Genomic DNA, 14,066 nt, shown 5'->3' with positions numbered 1-14,066 from the left:
CTTGGCCTGCTGTGTTCATCCAGCTCTACACCTTGTTATCTCAAATTTATCAGCGAACACTTTGCAAAGTAATTGCTGCTCACCAAGATTAGAGGGCTATCAATTAATCATTGATTTTTTAGGGAAGGAAAGCTGCTTTGAAAGAATAGTTCAGAGGTTTGGAAGGAAAGCAGTCTACATCGTGGTGGGAGATGGTGTTGAAGAAGAACAAGCAGCAAAAAAGGTAAGCCTCAGCTACTGATCTTAATCAAATTCCTAATAAATTTACTAGGCATCCACATAATGCAATTACCTCCCTTCAGATTGCAAATATTTATTAAAAATGATTTGTTGCTTATATTCCTTATGGCTTTTGATATCATTAGATAGGTGACTTCTAGGCCTTTATATGGAGCAAATAATTTTTTCACCCTTCCTCTTTGGGAAGAATTTTAACTGACAACTTCCCATTTCTCACCTGACAGCCAGCCTGCAGACAGAGGGAAATTTGTTTCTTGGATATCTTTCCAGCTTTTTTTCATAAAGAAGACATGGTATTAAGTATGCAAATTATCCTACACTGGTTGTGGAATTCAAATAGCAGTGTTAATGAATGTATGAACAGAGAATGCATTGTTCTTGCTGGTGCCAGTCACAGAAGGTTATGAGCAGCCTAACCAACTGTCCATAAAGGAGCTTCTCTGTAGGCTGCTTGGGAAAAGATAAGCTAATGCTTCCTTTTATGAAACCCTTAAAAATCATCTGGCACATTCAGCTCCTGCCTCCAAGAGGTCCTACCTCCCAGCCAGCTCCAAACGATAGCTTGAAGCTGCAAAAGGTTTGAGGCGCTCTGTTTGCAGTCTTGACTACTACAGAGGCAACATCAGGTTTCACGCTCATTTTAGGGTCAATGTGGAATCTGCTGTGGGTCCAATAATTCTTACCTTTGGTGGCTCTCCTATTGGATATTCTTTTAGTCACATCATTGTTTATTCCTGATCACCTTCTGTTTCATTATTTTATAGCCTTTTTGATGTCCTACTTTCTGAGCCTTGGTTCTTTCTCAACAGCTGACATGAACAGCATCCTCTAAAATGTTCTGCAGCATTTACCCATTGAAAAATCGGTCTCATTCTGATAGCAGCTTAGAATCTAACTGCTAACTTTGTATATTTTAGTTTTGAACTATATTGATCATCTCATCTACCGTTGACAGAGTGGCAGTGGTATCATACAACCCTATTTATTGTGGAAAATGGTCCATAAAACCATGAGACCATAAGATGTAGGAGCAGAATTAGGCCATTCAGCTCATCGGGTCTGCTCCGCCATTTGATCATGGCTGATATTTTTCTCAACTCTGGTCTCCCGCCTTCTCCCCACAACCTTTGACCCCCCCTCCTATCTATCTATCACTTAAGAACCTATCTATCTCTGTCTTAAATACACACAATATCATGGCCTCCACAGCCTTCTGTGGCAAAGAGTTACACAGAGTTATCACCCCCTGGCTGTAGAAATTCTTCCTCTTCTTAGTTCTGGGTTGTCTGTTCCCTCTGGGTCACTGCCGTCAAGTCCTAGTTTCATGTATTACTGGAAACATCTTCTCCACATCCATTCTATCTGGCCCTCTCAGTATTCTGATAGTTTCAATGAGATCCTCCGTCATCCTTCTAAACTCCATCGAGCACAGACCAAGATATCTCAACCACTCCTTATATGACAAGTCCTTCAACCCCAGGATCATTCTTATAAACCTCCTCTGGAGCCCTCCCCCGCCGACCCCCCCCCCCCCCCCAACCCCCCCCCACCACCACACCCCACCTCCCCCACACCCCACCTCCCCAGTGCATCCTTCTTCAGATACGAGACCCAAAACTGCTCATAATATTCCAAATGAGAACTGACCCGAACCTTATACAGCCTCAGCAGTTCATCTCTGCTCTTGTATTCTAGCCCTCTTGAAACAATTATGAAAATTGTGTTTGTCTTCTTAACTGCCAAGTGAACCTGCATGTTAACCTTAGGAGAATCCTGAACTAGGATGCCTAAGTTCCTCTGTGCTTCAGACTTCAGAAGCCTTTCCCCGTTTTGAAATAGTGTATGCCTCTATTCTTCTGATCAAAGTGCATAACTTCACACTTTCCCACACTGTATTCTATCTGCCACTTCTTTGCCCACTCTCCTAGCCTGTCCAAATCCCCGTTTCCTCACTACCTTTTCCATCTATCTTTGTGACATCTGTGAACTTAACAACAATGCCCTTGAAGTAACTCCACAGAGACAAGTATGCCATCACCAAGTCACCCTTTATTTACATGTGGAAAGTCCTTGACACTGATTCAGCTCCCTCAGAGCTCTTTTTATCTGTCAGCCGGGGCTCCTTGATTGGACCAGGTTAACAGCCCCAATCAAGGAATTAATACAGTATGGGGTCCACCTGATGACCTTGGTGCATTCACTACAGTCCTCAGTTCCTTTGTCCAGATCGTTAATGTGTAACGTGAACGGTTGTGGTCCCAACACTGACCGCTGCGGAACTCCGTTAGTAACTGACTGCCATCCTGAAAAAAAAAACGCTTTATCCCTACTCTGTGCCTTCCGCCAGTCAGCCATTCCTCTATCCATGCCAGTACTTTGCCCTAACACAATTGGTTCTTATCTTATTTAGCAGCTTCCTGTGCAACACTTTGTCAAAGGCCTTTTGGAAGTCCAAATAGATCTCATTCACTGGCTTTCCTTTATCTAATTTGCTTGTTACCTCCTCAAAGAATTCTAACAGATTTGTCAGAGTCACTGGACTTGAGACATAATTCTGTTTTACTCTCCACAGATGCTGTCAGACCTGCTAAGTTTCTCTAGCACTTGTTTCAACTCTCCAGCATCCACGGTTCTTTGTTTTATTTTCCCATTTACTGTGATATTGTGTTGTTAACGTTGTGTATATATCTACAGTACCATATTTGGGGACCTGCTCTTGTACACTAATGTATACTTGAATATCGTTGAGACCAATACAGGAAAACTATTCTTAACTGCAGTAAAATGATTCACTTTCCCTGTTGCCACAGAATAGAACTAGTACAAGACATCGCTAAATTCCTGCGTGACATTACTTGACCTTAAAAAATACTTAAATTTAATATTATCTGTTTTGTTCTTCTTTTGTTTCTGTGCCTCAGGCTTTACATTATCCACAAATTTCCACAATTGAGCCTGAGGTTAGGGGAGGCAGTTGTGGGGGTGAGGTGTGGGGTTGAATGTGGTTATCGCTGTGATGACAGGTTGTGGAGATTCCACTGCAATATTCCAGTAACTGACTCACTAAACAAAGATCCAGCAGATATACCCGATGTCATCAAGGAAAGCCCCGTTTCCCAGGGTCAGCACCTGAAACAACTGAGCAAACAAAGTGTTTTCCAGGATATTGAACTCTAATAAGCTTGAATGGTTGTTTGAAGAAAAGGTTTGAAGTGGCCTCTTATTGATGTCTCCTGGTGTGAATGCAGTATTTGTGTAGTGAGGGCAGTGCGTGAAGAGCAACCAGCATGCCTGTCTTTAACATGATTGATGGGAATGGCTGATTCGGTTACACACCTGAGCTGTGTACAATATCATCAGGAAAGACTTTCACTACAGTTAACTGCTGAACCAGCAGCAGTGATGGTTTATGGCATTTTAGTAGGTGCAGATGATTTTCTTTTTTAAAAAAGTAACAGTGCCATTAAAAAAATCACAAAATATGATTCTATAAAAGAAGTGAGAAATAAAAGCTATTTGATTATGTAACCTGACAAACCAAATACTTGTTTTGATTGATCGATTGATTAATTTATTGTCACGTGTACCGAAGTACAGTGAAAAGCTTTGTTTATGAGCAGTACAGGCAGATCATAGTAAGCAAAGGATGTACACATCAAAAGACTTAGACAGAGGCGTACTGGATATATTGCACAGGGCATGCGCTAGGTGAGATCAACATTAGCAAGATCAGCGTTATTTGAGGCTAGAGAGTCCTTTCATCGGTCTAATAACAGCCGGGAAGAAGCTGTTCCTGAAACTGTTGGTGCATGTGTTCAGGCTTCTGTATCTTCTGCCTGACAGAAGAGGTTGTAGGAGATCATTACTGGGGTGCGATGGGTCTTTGATGATGTTAACAGCTTTTTTGCAGCAGCGAGTCATATAAATGAAGTCCGTGGATGGAAGATTGGTGGTCTGGGCTGTGCACACAACCTTCTGTAGTTTCTTATAGTCCTGGGCAAAGCAGTTGCCACACCAGGCCGTTATGCACCTGGACAGTATGCTTTCAATTGTGCATCTGTAGAAGTTGGTGAGGGTCCTTATAGGGGATCCTTATTCTGAGACTGTAGGGAGGGAAGAGAGAAACAAGGCAAGGACGAGTCCATCAAGGTTTTCTGTTCAAATGGATGGCCTATTAGTTTGATGTCAATGTTAAAAATTCATTTAGATCTGTTTGCACAGCTACTTTATCAACTTTATTGGCAATTTTCTGCTCATTAAGACCAAAGGCCTTTAACCTTGTCCATTTAACCTTGTTGATAATTATAGTTTAATTTTGCATTATGGCCCCATTTGTTTTTCTCCCATGTTTGTCCATCTTCCACTTTTGCATGTTCCTTTCTGTCTTCCGTTTCATTCCCTTAATCCCCCTCCACAGTCTCCCTGCACCAGGTCCTATTCCCTTGCCCCATGAGGGAGTAAGTACAAAATGGCAAGGTAATGCAAAGCAAGGGTGCTATAAGCATCCAGGAAGCTCAGAGTGAGTAAACACAATGAGACCAAGTTAAGAGCCCTGAGATGGAGCCTGGTCCAGTCTGTGGGCTGGGCGTATGTTCCTCAGTGCAGTGTCCTTGCTGCAACATTTCAATGGTGGATGCTAGTACCACCCAAGGTACAGCCTTAAAGTGTGGAAAAGTCCTTAAGTGAATTTGAGATTTACCATGAGGGTTCTTGGAGGTTGACAGAGGCCAGATGCCAATGTCTGTAGATGTGGGATGCGTGTGCCTGGTGCTAGTGGAGTGTGCCCTGAGATGTTGGTGCCCAATGTCCAACCATGGAGATCACCCAGAGCAAACCTGAATCTGTCAGGTACTCAGTCTGGTTTCCTTGCTGAATTCTCCTGACTTCTGACAAGTTTTATGAGATGAGAGGCTTAATCTAAATGAGGTGAGTTGTGCCATTAACAAAGTATTTAACAAGTGTTAATCTCTGTCGATTGGCACCTCCGTTGCCCAGCTAGACTCTCACTGTGCCACTTGTGAAAAGCATAAAAGATGGAATGAGATGATCTCGATGTCGAGATGGGCCTGACTGCACTTCTTACCTGATTCTGCCACACTTCCCGCCATAGCCCACTCTTTTTAGATTCCTATAAAATTTGACCTTTCGACTAAAATGAAATGTGATTTTTCTGAACAAGCTTTTACTTCTCAACACGAAGGTAAGTTGTTATTTTGGGAAGAATTTAACTTGGTTGAGGACTGATTTAATTTGTTAATCTGTTAGTAGTGCCTGCTACATTGTCATTATAAAGAACAGGAAACCCCAAATATTCTACAGGGGTTCCACTGATCTCCCATTGTAACTCTGTTGGTAACTAATGAAATTCGCTGGGAAATATTAACAAACTAGTTTCACCAAGGCTCATGTAAATTGGTAGTTAGGCAATTGGCCATAGTCTACAAGGAACTGTAGGCAGGTTTCTCCATTCCAGGGAGACCATTGGTAACATGGCTTGAGAGGCACCACTCTACATAAAACAAGGGACCAGAAGGAGGCAAGTCCAAGTTGACATTAGCAAGAGTGGGAATTGAGCCCTTACTGTTAGTGTCATTTTTTTTAACCACACTCTAACCAACTGAGCTATCCTGCCTCCTACATGGCTTAGTAGTGCAGTACAGCATACTCAATGAGCTGAGGTGTACCAGTCTCATTGGCATGATCGGGCTTCATACAAGTGACAACAAACAAGGAATACAGTTGAAACCTTCAAATAAAGGTTCTTCATTATCTCTTAAAACATGATAAAGGGAGCATGATCAGTATCAGAGTTGACGCAGGGGATGACTGTGGATACCCACTCCCCCTTGCTATGCCGGGGATGTGTCAGGCTCTTTGACTGTAAGGGGCAGGCAGGCATGGAAGATGCACACAGAGCAATACTTGCATTGGCCCTATTCAGATTAGGAAGCAACCTAGCAACCTAATATTTTAAGTAGTGGCTGCAATCACATCTAAACAATTTTCAGTAGCCAGGCCTGAATCTTTCCAGCTCATGAGACATAGGTGTAGGAGTAGGCCATTCAGCCCATCGAGTTTGCTTTGCCATTCAGTGAGATCTTGCCTGATCTGATAATCCACTACTCCATTTTCCTGCCTTTTCCCATAACTGTTGATTCCATTGCTGATTAAAAATCTGTCCATCTCAGCCTTAAATATACTTAATGATGCAGCCTTGACAAGCCTCTATCGTAAAGAATTCCACAGATTCACTACGTTCAAGGAAAAGAAATTCCTCCTCCTTTCTGTCTTAAATGTACAGTCCCTTTATCTGAGATAATGCCATCTGCCCCAAACTCTCCCACAAGAAGAAATAATCTCTTTGTGCCTGTCCTATCTATTAAGAACCTTCTTTGGTTCAACAAGTTCACTTCTCATTCTTCTAAATTCCCATGAGTACAGACCGAACCTACTCAACCTTTCCTCAAAAGCTGTGCAAAATGTGGCCTTCAATCCATCTTCTTTGCAGAAATGTCAAAATGACAGTAGGAATGAATGGTGTGGGGAATGGAAATGTCCATGTGTTCCAACAGATTGCCCCTAGTGATTAATAAAGAGAGAATCCCCATTTCTAATCTTCAGTGCAAGTCTTTAGCCAATTCAATTCACTTTATGTTAAATCAAGAAACAGTTAGAGACACTGTACACTGCAAAGGATATGGTGCCTAACAATAGTACATGAAGACTTGTGCTCCAGAACTTGCTCCTCCCCTAACAAGGCTGTTCCAGTCCAGCTACAACAATGGCATCTACCCAGCAATGTGGAAAAGATCCTGTGCGCAAAAAGCAAGACAAATTCAACTGGGCCAATTAGCACGCCATCAGTCTACTCTCAATCATCAGTAACATGATGGAAGGTGACATCAACGGTATTATCAAACAGCACCTGCTCAGTGATACCCAGCTTGGGGTCCACCAGGACCACTCAGTTTCTCACCTCATTACAGCCTTGGTTCAAACGTAGACAAAAGTGCTCAATTCCAGAGGTGAGGTAAGAGTGACAACTCTTAACATCAAGGCAAATTCGACTGAGTGTGGCATCAACGAACACTAGCAAAAATTGAAATCAATGGGTTTCGGGGGCAAACTCTCTGCTGGTTGGAGCTTTACCTGGCACATAGGTGCGTGGTTGTGGTTGTTTGAGGTCAATCATCTCAGATCCAGGAAATCTCTGCAGGAGCTCCTCAGGGTAGGGTCCTAGGCCTAACCATCTTCAGCTGCTTCATCAATGACCTTCCCTCCATCATAAGCTCAGAAGTGGGGATGTCCGCCAATGATTGCGCAATATTCAGCACCTTTCATAATTCCTCAGATACTGAAGTAGTTCATGTCCAAATGCATCAAGATCTGGACAATATGCAGGCTTGGGCTGACAAGTGACAAGTAATATTTGTGCCACACAAATGCCAGGCAATGACCATCTCCAATAAGAGACAATCTAACCACCATCCTTGACATTCAATGGTGTTACCATCACTGAGGTCAACATCCTAGGGTTACCATTGACCAGTAACTCAACTACACTCACCGTATCAATATAGTGGTTACAAGAACAGGTGAGAGGTTAGGAACACTGTGGTGAGTACCTCACCTCCTGACTCTCCACAGCCTTTCATCATGTAAAAGACACAGTTGGAAGTGTGATAGAGTACCCTTCCCCACAACTTGCCTGGATGAATGCCGCTCCAACAATACTCAAGAAACTCGACATAATTCAGGATAAAGCAGCCTGCTAGATTGGCACCACATCCATAAGCATCCAGTCCTTCCACCACCAATGCTCAGTAGCAGCAGTGTGTTCTATCCACAAGATGCACTGCAGAAATTCACTGAAGATCCTTAGAATTCACCTTCCGCACCAATGGTCACTGCATTCTGGAAGGATAAGGGCAGCAGATATATGGGAACACCACCATCTGCAAGCTTGCCTCCAAGCCAGTCACCATTTAACTTGGGAATATATCACCATTCCTTCAGTGTCACTGAGTCAAAATCTTGGAATTCCCTCCCAAGTGGCTTTGTGCCCTACAGCACATGTACTACAGTGATTCAAGAAGGCAGCTCACCACTACCTTCTCCAGGGCAGCTAGGGATGGGCAATAAATGCTGTCCAGCCACTGATGCTCATGTCCCACAAGTGAATAAAAAGAACTCACTACAAATAAGTCAGCTATGAAATTAATAAAGACGTTTTACTCAAAAGGACCAAGAACCCCATTACAAACCAAATTCAGTAGATCGCACATAGGATGACATTGGGTACACAGCAGAGAGACATGTCATTCTGCTCAGACAGGCCATGCTGGTGTTTATGCTCGCTTTGAGTCTCCTCCCACATTTATTGATGTAAGCTTACTACCTTAACCACCTTGCTCCTTCTCCCTATATTCTTGTCTTGTTTCCTCGTAAATGCAAATACATTCACATTCCCCACTGTTGGATTTTAAGGAGGGATTGGAGGTAACACTTGCTGTCAGCAAGCGATCTGTGTTGCTGTCTTTGAGAAGGCCCATGGATATTCAGTGCCTTTAGACACATAAGTGTCTGGACTCAAGGCCTTGTGTCTGAGAACGCCCGACCAACCAGAGGCCCGGGATTGATCCAGATCGCAGGGTGAGGTAATCATGGGAGGCGGCATGAAGTTCAGTGGAGACTCACTGAGCGGGAGACTCCCTCCTTCCCAATAACGGGTCCCTCAAGCAGGCACTGAGTGCTTTTGAAGGAGGGAGCCCACCAGGAGACCACTAGCTGCCTGGCACACATTAGTATGTTGGTACTGTCCAGAAACAACCCCCAATCCCCAACCATTGCTGGGTCGGTACAGGTGGCAGCCCACTTCAGGTCCTTAATTAGTGACACGCTGTAAAGTCTAACTATAGATAGCACAGTTCATGAGAGAAAACATAATCTCACCATTGTTTGGGTGAAGAATGTTGCATGGTCATTAGAAGGGTGGGAAAAAAAGCAGCTTACAAATTGGACCGTAAGTAACTCCAGATGAGACCTAAAACAGGTAAACAGTATCAGGGTGTGTTGGTCAAACAACTAATTCAAGGAGAAGCTTTTTTGTCAGGTTTCAGAGCCCAGAGGCACTGATTGGAGGAAGCACCTTCCCAAAGAAACCAGTTTCAGAAGAGGCTAAAACACCACGTTTTTGAAAACCAGAAAATTGCAGGAGAAAATGAGATGAATTTAATCTGACATGGTCGAAATGCAGTCTCAATTCCCCAGTCACGGCAGCAGGGCCTGCTCAGGTTCCAAGCACAGTTCACAGCCCAAGCCCAAATCCAAATGTGGCTACAGCCCCTCCTGTTGATCATATCTGGCAGTGATGAGTGGGTGTGAAGATGTTTTTGCATCATACCAGACTGAGGTGGGCAATACTAACTCCGGTTTCAACATGTTTGAAGTTGCTTTGATTTAATTTTTGTTTCCTTCCTGGAGGAAGCAGTGAGCTATAATATTTGTTCCATATTCAGTTTCACATTACATCCGCCCTGTGCACATTACTCACATGCTGGGCGAGAGTATGCTAGATAAATGATTTTTCTTCCCACTAAATCAACAACCACTGCATTGGTGCAGCCTGTTTGTTGGACCAGTCCAGCACAAAGTGCATTTAACATATTTATTTTCCTTGTCTGGGCCGGGTGCTGTGACGCGGAATGCAATGCTGAATTGCTTTGACTGTTCAGTTTTAACAGGTGACTTTGCAAGACTGCTCCCTGTGCGAGATCTCACCAGATGAGAGTATAGTTTGGAGATAGGACTACAATGTAGCAAGGTGAAAACAGTGGCCAAACTCCAAGAACAGATCCACACAGAATTACCCTCATATCCACTTATAATAAGTGTATACTCATTTTAGAGTATTAATGTATTAAGCTAAAAGCTTCAAAATGTGCTCACTAAAGTACAAGCATCAGACTTCAATGATTCCCCTCTGTTTCATGAATTTCTAGCATAGGTTCTTCATGTCATATTACAAGCTTAAGCCAGAAGTCTTTGTAGGTGTTAAACTCAGTTCTGAGGAAGGGTCACCAGTCCCAAAACGTTAACTCTGTTTTTTCCTTCACAGATGCCGCCAGACCAGCTGAGCATTTCCAGCAACTTTGTTTTTGTTCATGATTTACAGCATCCGCAGTTCTTTCGGTTTTTAACTCTGTTTATTGTTACACTCTATATGATGTTAAGGCCACAGAGCGACATGCTGCAAATGGCACAGGTTCCACCTTCTTATTAGAACACTGAAGTCACAATGAAATTACAGCTGACCTCAGAGGCTCAATCATTAAGCCCTATCTACACACCCTCTCTTCCCACTCCTTTCTAAAAGCCTCGCTGCCAGTGTTTTACTGACATCAAACCTGGGCCATATTATAGAAGGGAAAATGAACTGCTGACTATAGATGGTCTATTCTAAATTTGATGCAGAGGTGCTCTTTCCATAACTGCTAATGGCAACACAAGCAAAATCAATTCACTGAATTGATAATGGGATAATGAAGAAGGGTCCCGACCCAAAACATCAGCTTTCCGGCTCCTCTGATGCTGCATGGCCTGCTGTGTTCCTCCAGCTGCACACTGTGTTATCACTGAATTGATAATGCTTTCTTCTCAACAGCAATGGCTCTGACTGTTAAAGAGGTAAAGTCAGCACAGGGCTTACCAGACCACAGGGCTGCTCTCTCATTAGAGAATCGGACTCGCAACCAGTAGTGGTTTAGCCTGAAGGTCACCATGCCTTGGGCAAAGGGAGAGGTTGAGAAGGAGGGTCCTTCATGGTAACCTTGGCTGGTGTGGAAATTGAACCCATCACTCTGCATTGCGAACCAAATGTCCAACCTACCGAGCCAACCAGTCCCTTTCCAATTGAATTTGACTACTATCAAAACTCATTTGACTTGAGTGAGCAATGCTATTGAGCTGAGCTATTTGGTGTGGTCTGGCAAATTGTTCTGAACTAGATGTTCTGATTGAGCACTCTGTTGTAGGTGTTAGGATGATTTATTGAAGTAAAGGACTGGTGTTCTAATAACCTCTCTTGTGCTTGCTCGCAGAACAATATGCCATTCTGGAGGATCTCGTGCCATGCAGACCTCGAGGCCCTACGACATGCCCTGGAACTTGAGTACTTGTAGCAGAAAACAGACTGCACCTTTGTTCCTTGACTGTGGTGCTGATCCAGCTATGAGATGTGTGGATTATGCAGTTGATATACGCTTTGTCTTAACCTTCACGGAAGCAAAATGAAAATGGTTTCAGAATTATGAATGAGATCTGCCTTCTAAGAGCAAAAAAAAAATTGATTTAAAAACCACTGCACCAAGGTCGCCATCACGGAAATGTGCCTTTATTGAAAAGACACAAACCTGATATATTAACTACAAAGTCGACTGAATCCTTCTTTATCAGCAAGACTTTACTTTGGACACCAAGAGGGAACAGAGACTTGTGGTTATCAACAGCGTGGTACAATCACTGTTTTTAAGAACATAAGAAATAGGAGCAGGCTTTGGCCATTTCGCCCCTCAAGTCTGCTCTAACATTCAGTAAGATCATGGCTGATCTGATCTTGGCCTCAACTTCACTTTCCTGCCTGTTCCCCATAGTCCTCATCTCCAGTATAGTTTTCTTTTTTAAATAGTTCTTGCTATTTATGAACTCATGCTTTCCCCCTTTATGAACTGTGCTCTGTGTAAACACACTTGCCCCAAAAGGAAAATAAGTTCTTATTTAAAAGAAAATACAAAACCTGCTATTGCTAAGACAATCAAAAGACAAGTAATCGTTTTTGTGTAAATTTGTAATCTTATGATATTTCTCTCTCTCATACTGTCAAGTTGTTTTCAATAGTAACTGCAAATAGCAACCCGTGAGTGTTTTTATTAAAAATAGGTGTTCTGTGGACTGTGCATGTGTCTACACTCTGCCTTATGCCACCACCTTGTTGATCAATATGTGCAGATAGTACTTTTGTGACAATGAATCTTGTGGTTAAATGGCATTGAATAAAAAAGGATTTGAAATTTTCCAAGGCCTTTTGAAACAAGTCATAGAAAAGCCAAATAATCTGACACACAGTGAACCAGCTCGACCATACATCCAATATTAAGAACATAGCCACTGCTCATTATCGTAGAACATATCCTCATATCACTTATGTGCAAAAGGACAAGAAATGGCTAATATGCAATAAATTAAACTGGTTTTCAATCAGACATGTAAAGGATTCCTGTTTGTTCATGTTCTAAGGCAGATTTAACAGATAAACAAACAAATATTCCCACACATATTTAATGATTTTAGGGATTTTCCTAAACAGTGAAGGTTCTCAAATGCTTATAGTTTTAAGGCCTCCTGCACACAGAGCCTCTATTATTTAACTTGACTAAGCTACTAACAGTGGAGCATAGAAATGTAGGAAATGCGAAAAGATAAAAGACCACAGCCTATCTAGTTCGCTTTCCACCATTCTGGTAGTGACATGCTACAATGATCATTGAGTTGTTGATGAATTATAATGATCAATCTCCGCTATCTATTCAGCAACAATATATAGATGGGCAAGTCTCTTACCCATGTTCCTGCATCCTTGCATTGAAGAAGCCTTAGCCTTTCAATTTCTATTACACTCCTTGGTAAAATATCCTTCATCCAACCGATGACAAACAAATCTTTCAAAAACAATCTATTCTGTGCAAGTCTATTCACTGTGTGTGTCTGTGTGTGTGTGTGTGAGACTATTGAGAGACTCCTTGAAATCAACGGGACAAACAAGTGAGGGGGGTCTGCGGTGATGGAATGACTCACCCTGCTAGGTTACTGTCGGGTTATTAACTTGAAATTACCAGACCTCATGCTGCCCAGGTAGATGACTCTGTACATGATAAATACAGGTCCTGCTCTCAGGTCAAATCATCTTAGAATTATGGGCAATTCAGTCAGTTCTATTACTGCAATTATTTTGAACTAAATGATTGAGTATCATATATTCTGACTACAACATCCTACAGGAGCCCATTGCCCTTTATATAATGTCCTAGGAATAGGTTATAAATTGTACTTAAATGCATGAATTTGGAGCAGGAGTAGGCCATCTAGTCTCTCTAACCTGCTCTGCCACTCAATTAGAACATGGATAATCTGATTGTGGCCTCAACCCCACATTTCTGTCTACTGTCCATTAAGCTAAACACCTAGTTAGTCTAGAATTTATCTACATCTGCCTTTAAATAATTCAATGACCCACCACCACTGCTGTCTGTGGAAGGAAGGTCCAAACACTCTTACCCTTCTGAGAGAAAGATTTCCTTAAATTGTCTTAAATTGAAGAACCTTATTTTTAAATTAGTTTTAGTGATCAACATGTATCAGTATTCATAATCAAAAGTATCTTTATCTACACATTATAGTTAGGAATTAGGCCTTAATTATTCTGGACTAGAGAATATATTTTTGACAATGTTTTAAAGAAAAATAGGGCTCTGAAAGTTTTAAGACTTCAAAAACAACACAAAATAGCACTATTGGTCATTGTAAGGTCAACAAGGCAAATTGGAAAGTGACCTGCTTCCATAAATCCAGAATCATTTCTATGACATGAACAGCAAAGGGGTGTCAAAATTATGTAGTTACTTTCTCACACTGTGTAATCATATCTCTAGACAGATGGATGAGGTGTAGAACCTTACCATATAGAGAACTGTGAGAAGAAAAAGCCTATCCTCTCATTCTTTGTAGCACTTCTTTAATTGTGTTGAAGAACATTACATTAAAACCTGTGA

General features: G+C 42.1%; 1 protein-coding gene across 8 annotated transcripts in view; it reads left to right on the top strand.

Moving 5' to 3' along the window:
* The window catches only part of LOC109927926 (eyes absent homolog 1-like), a 256,972-nt gene extending 244,660 nt beyond the window's left edge, over positions 1-12,312 (top strand). For all 8 annotated transcript variants that reach the window (XM_048608466.1, XM_048608461.1, XM_048608464.1 and 5 more), the window contains exons 16-17: positions 123-223; positions 11,340-12,312. In XM_048608466.1, the coding sequence (XP_048464423.1) occupies positions 123-223; positions 11,340-11,420 (182 nt within the window). In that variant the 3' untranslated portion in view covers positions 11,421-12,312. The remainder of the gene's footprint in view (positions 1-122; positions 224-11,339) is intronic.
* The last annotated feature ends 1,754 nt before the right edge of the window (positions 12,313-14,066 follow it).

Source organism: Rhincodon typus, chromosome 19 (assembly GCF_021869965.1).
Source record: "Rhincodon typus isolate 14 chromosome 19, sRhiTyp1.1, whole genome shotgun sequence".
Taxonomy (NCBI): Eukaryota; Metazoa; Chordata; class Chondrichthyes; order Orectolobiformes; family Rhincodontidae; genus Rhincodon; species Rhincodon typus.
This window is presented reverse-complemented; position numbering and strand designations above follow the sequence as displayed.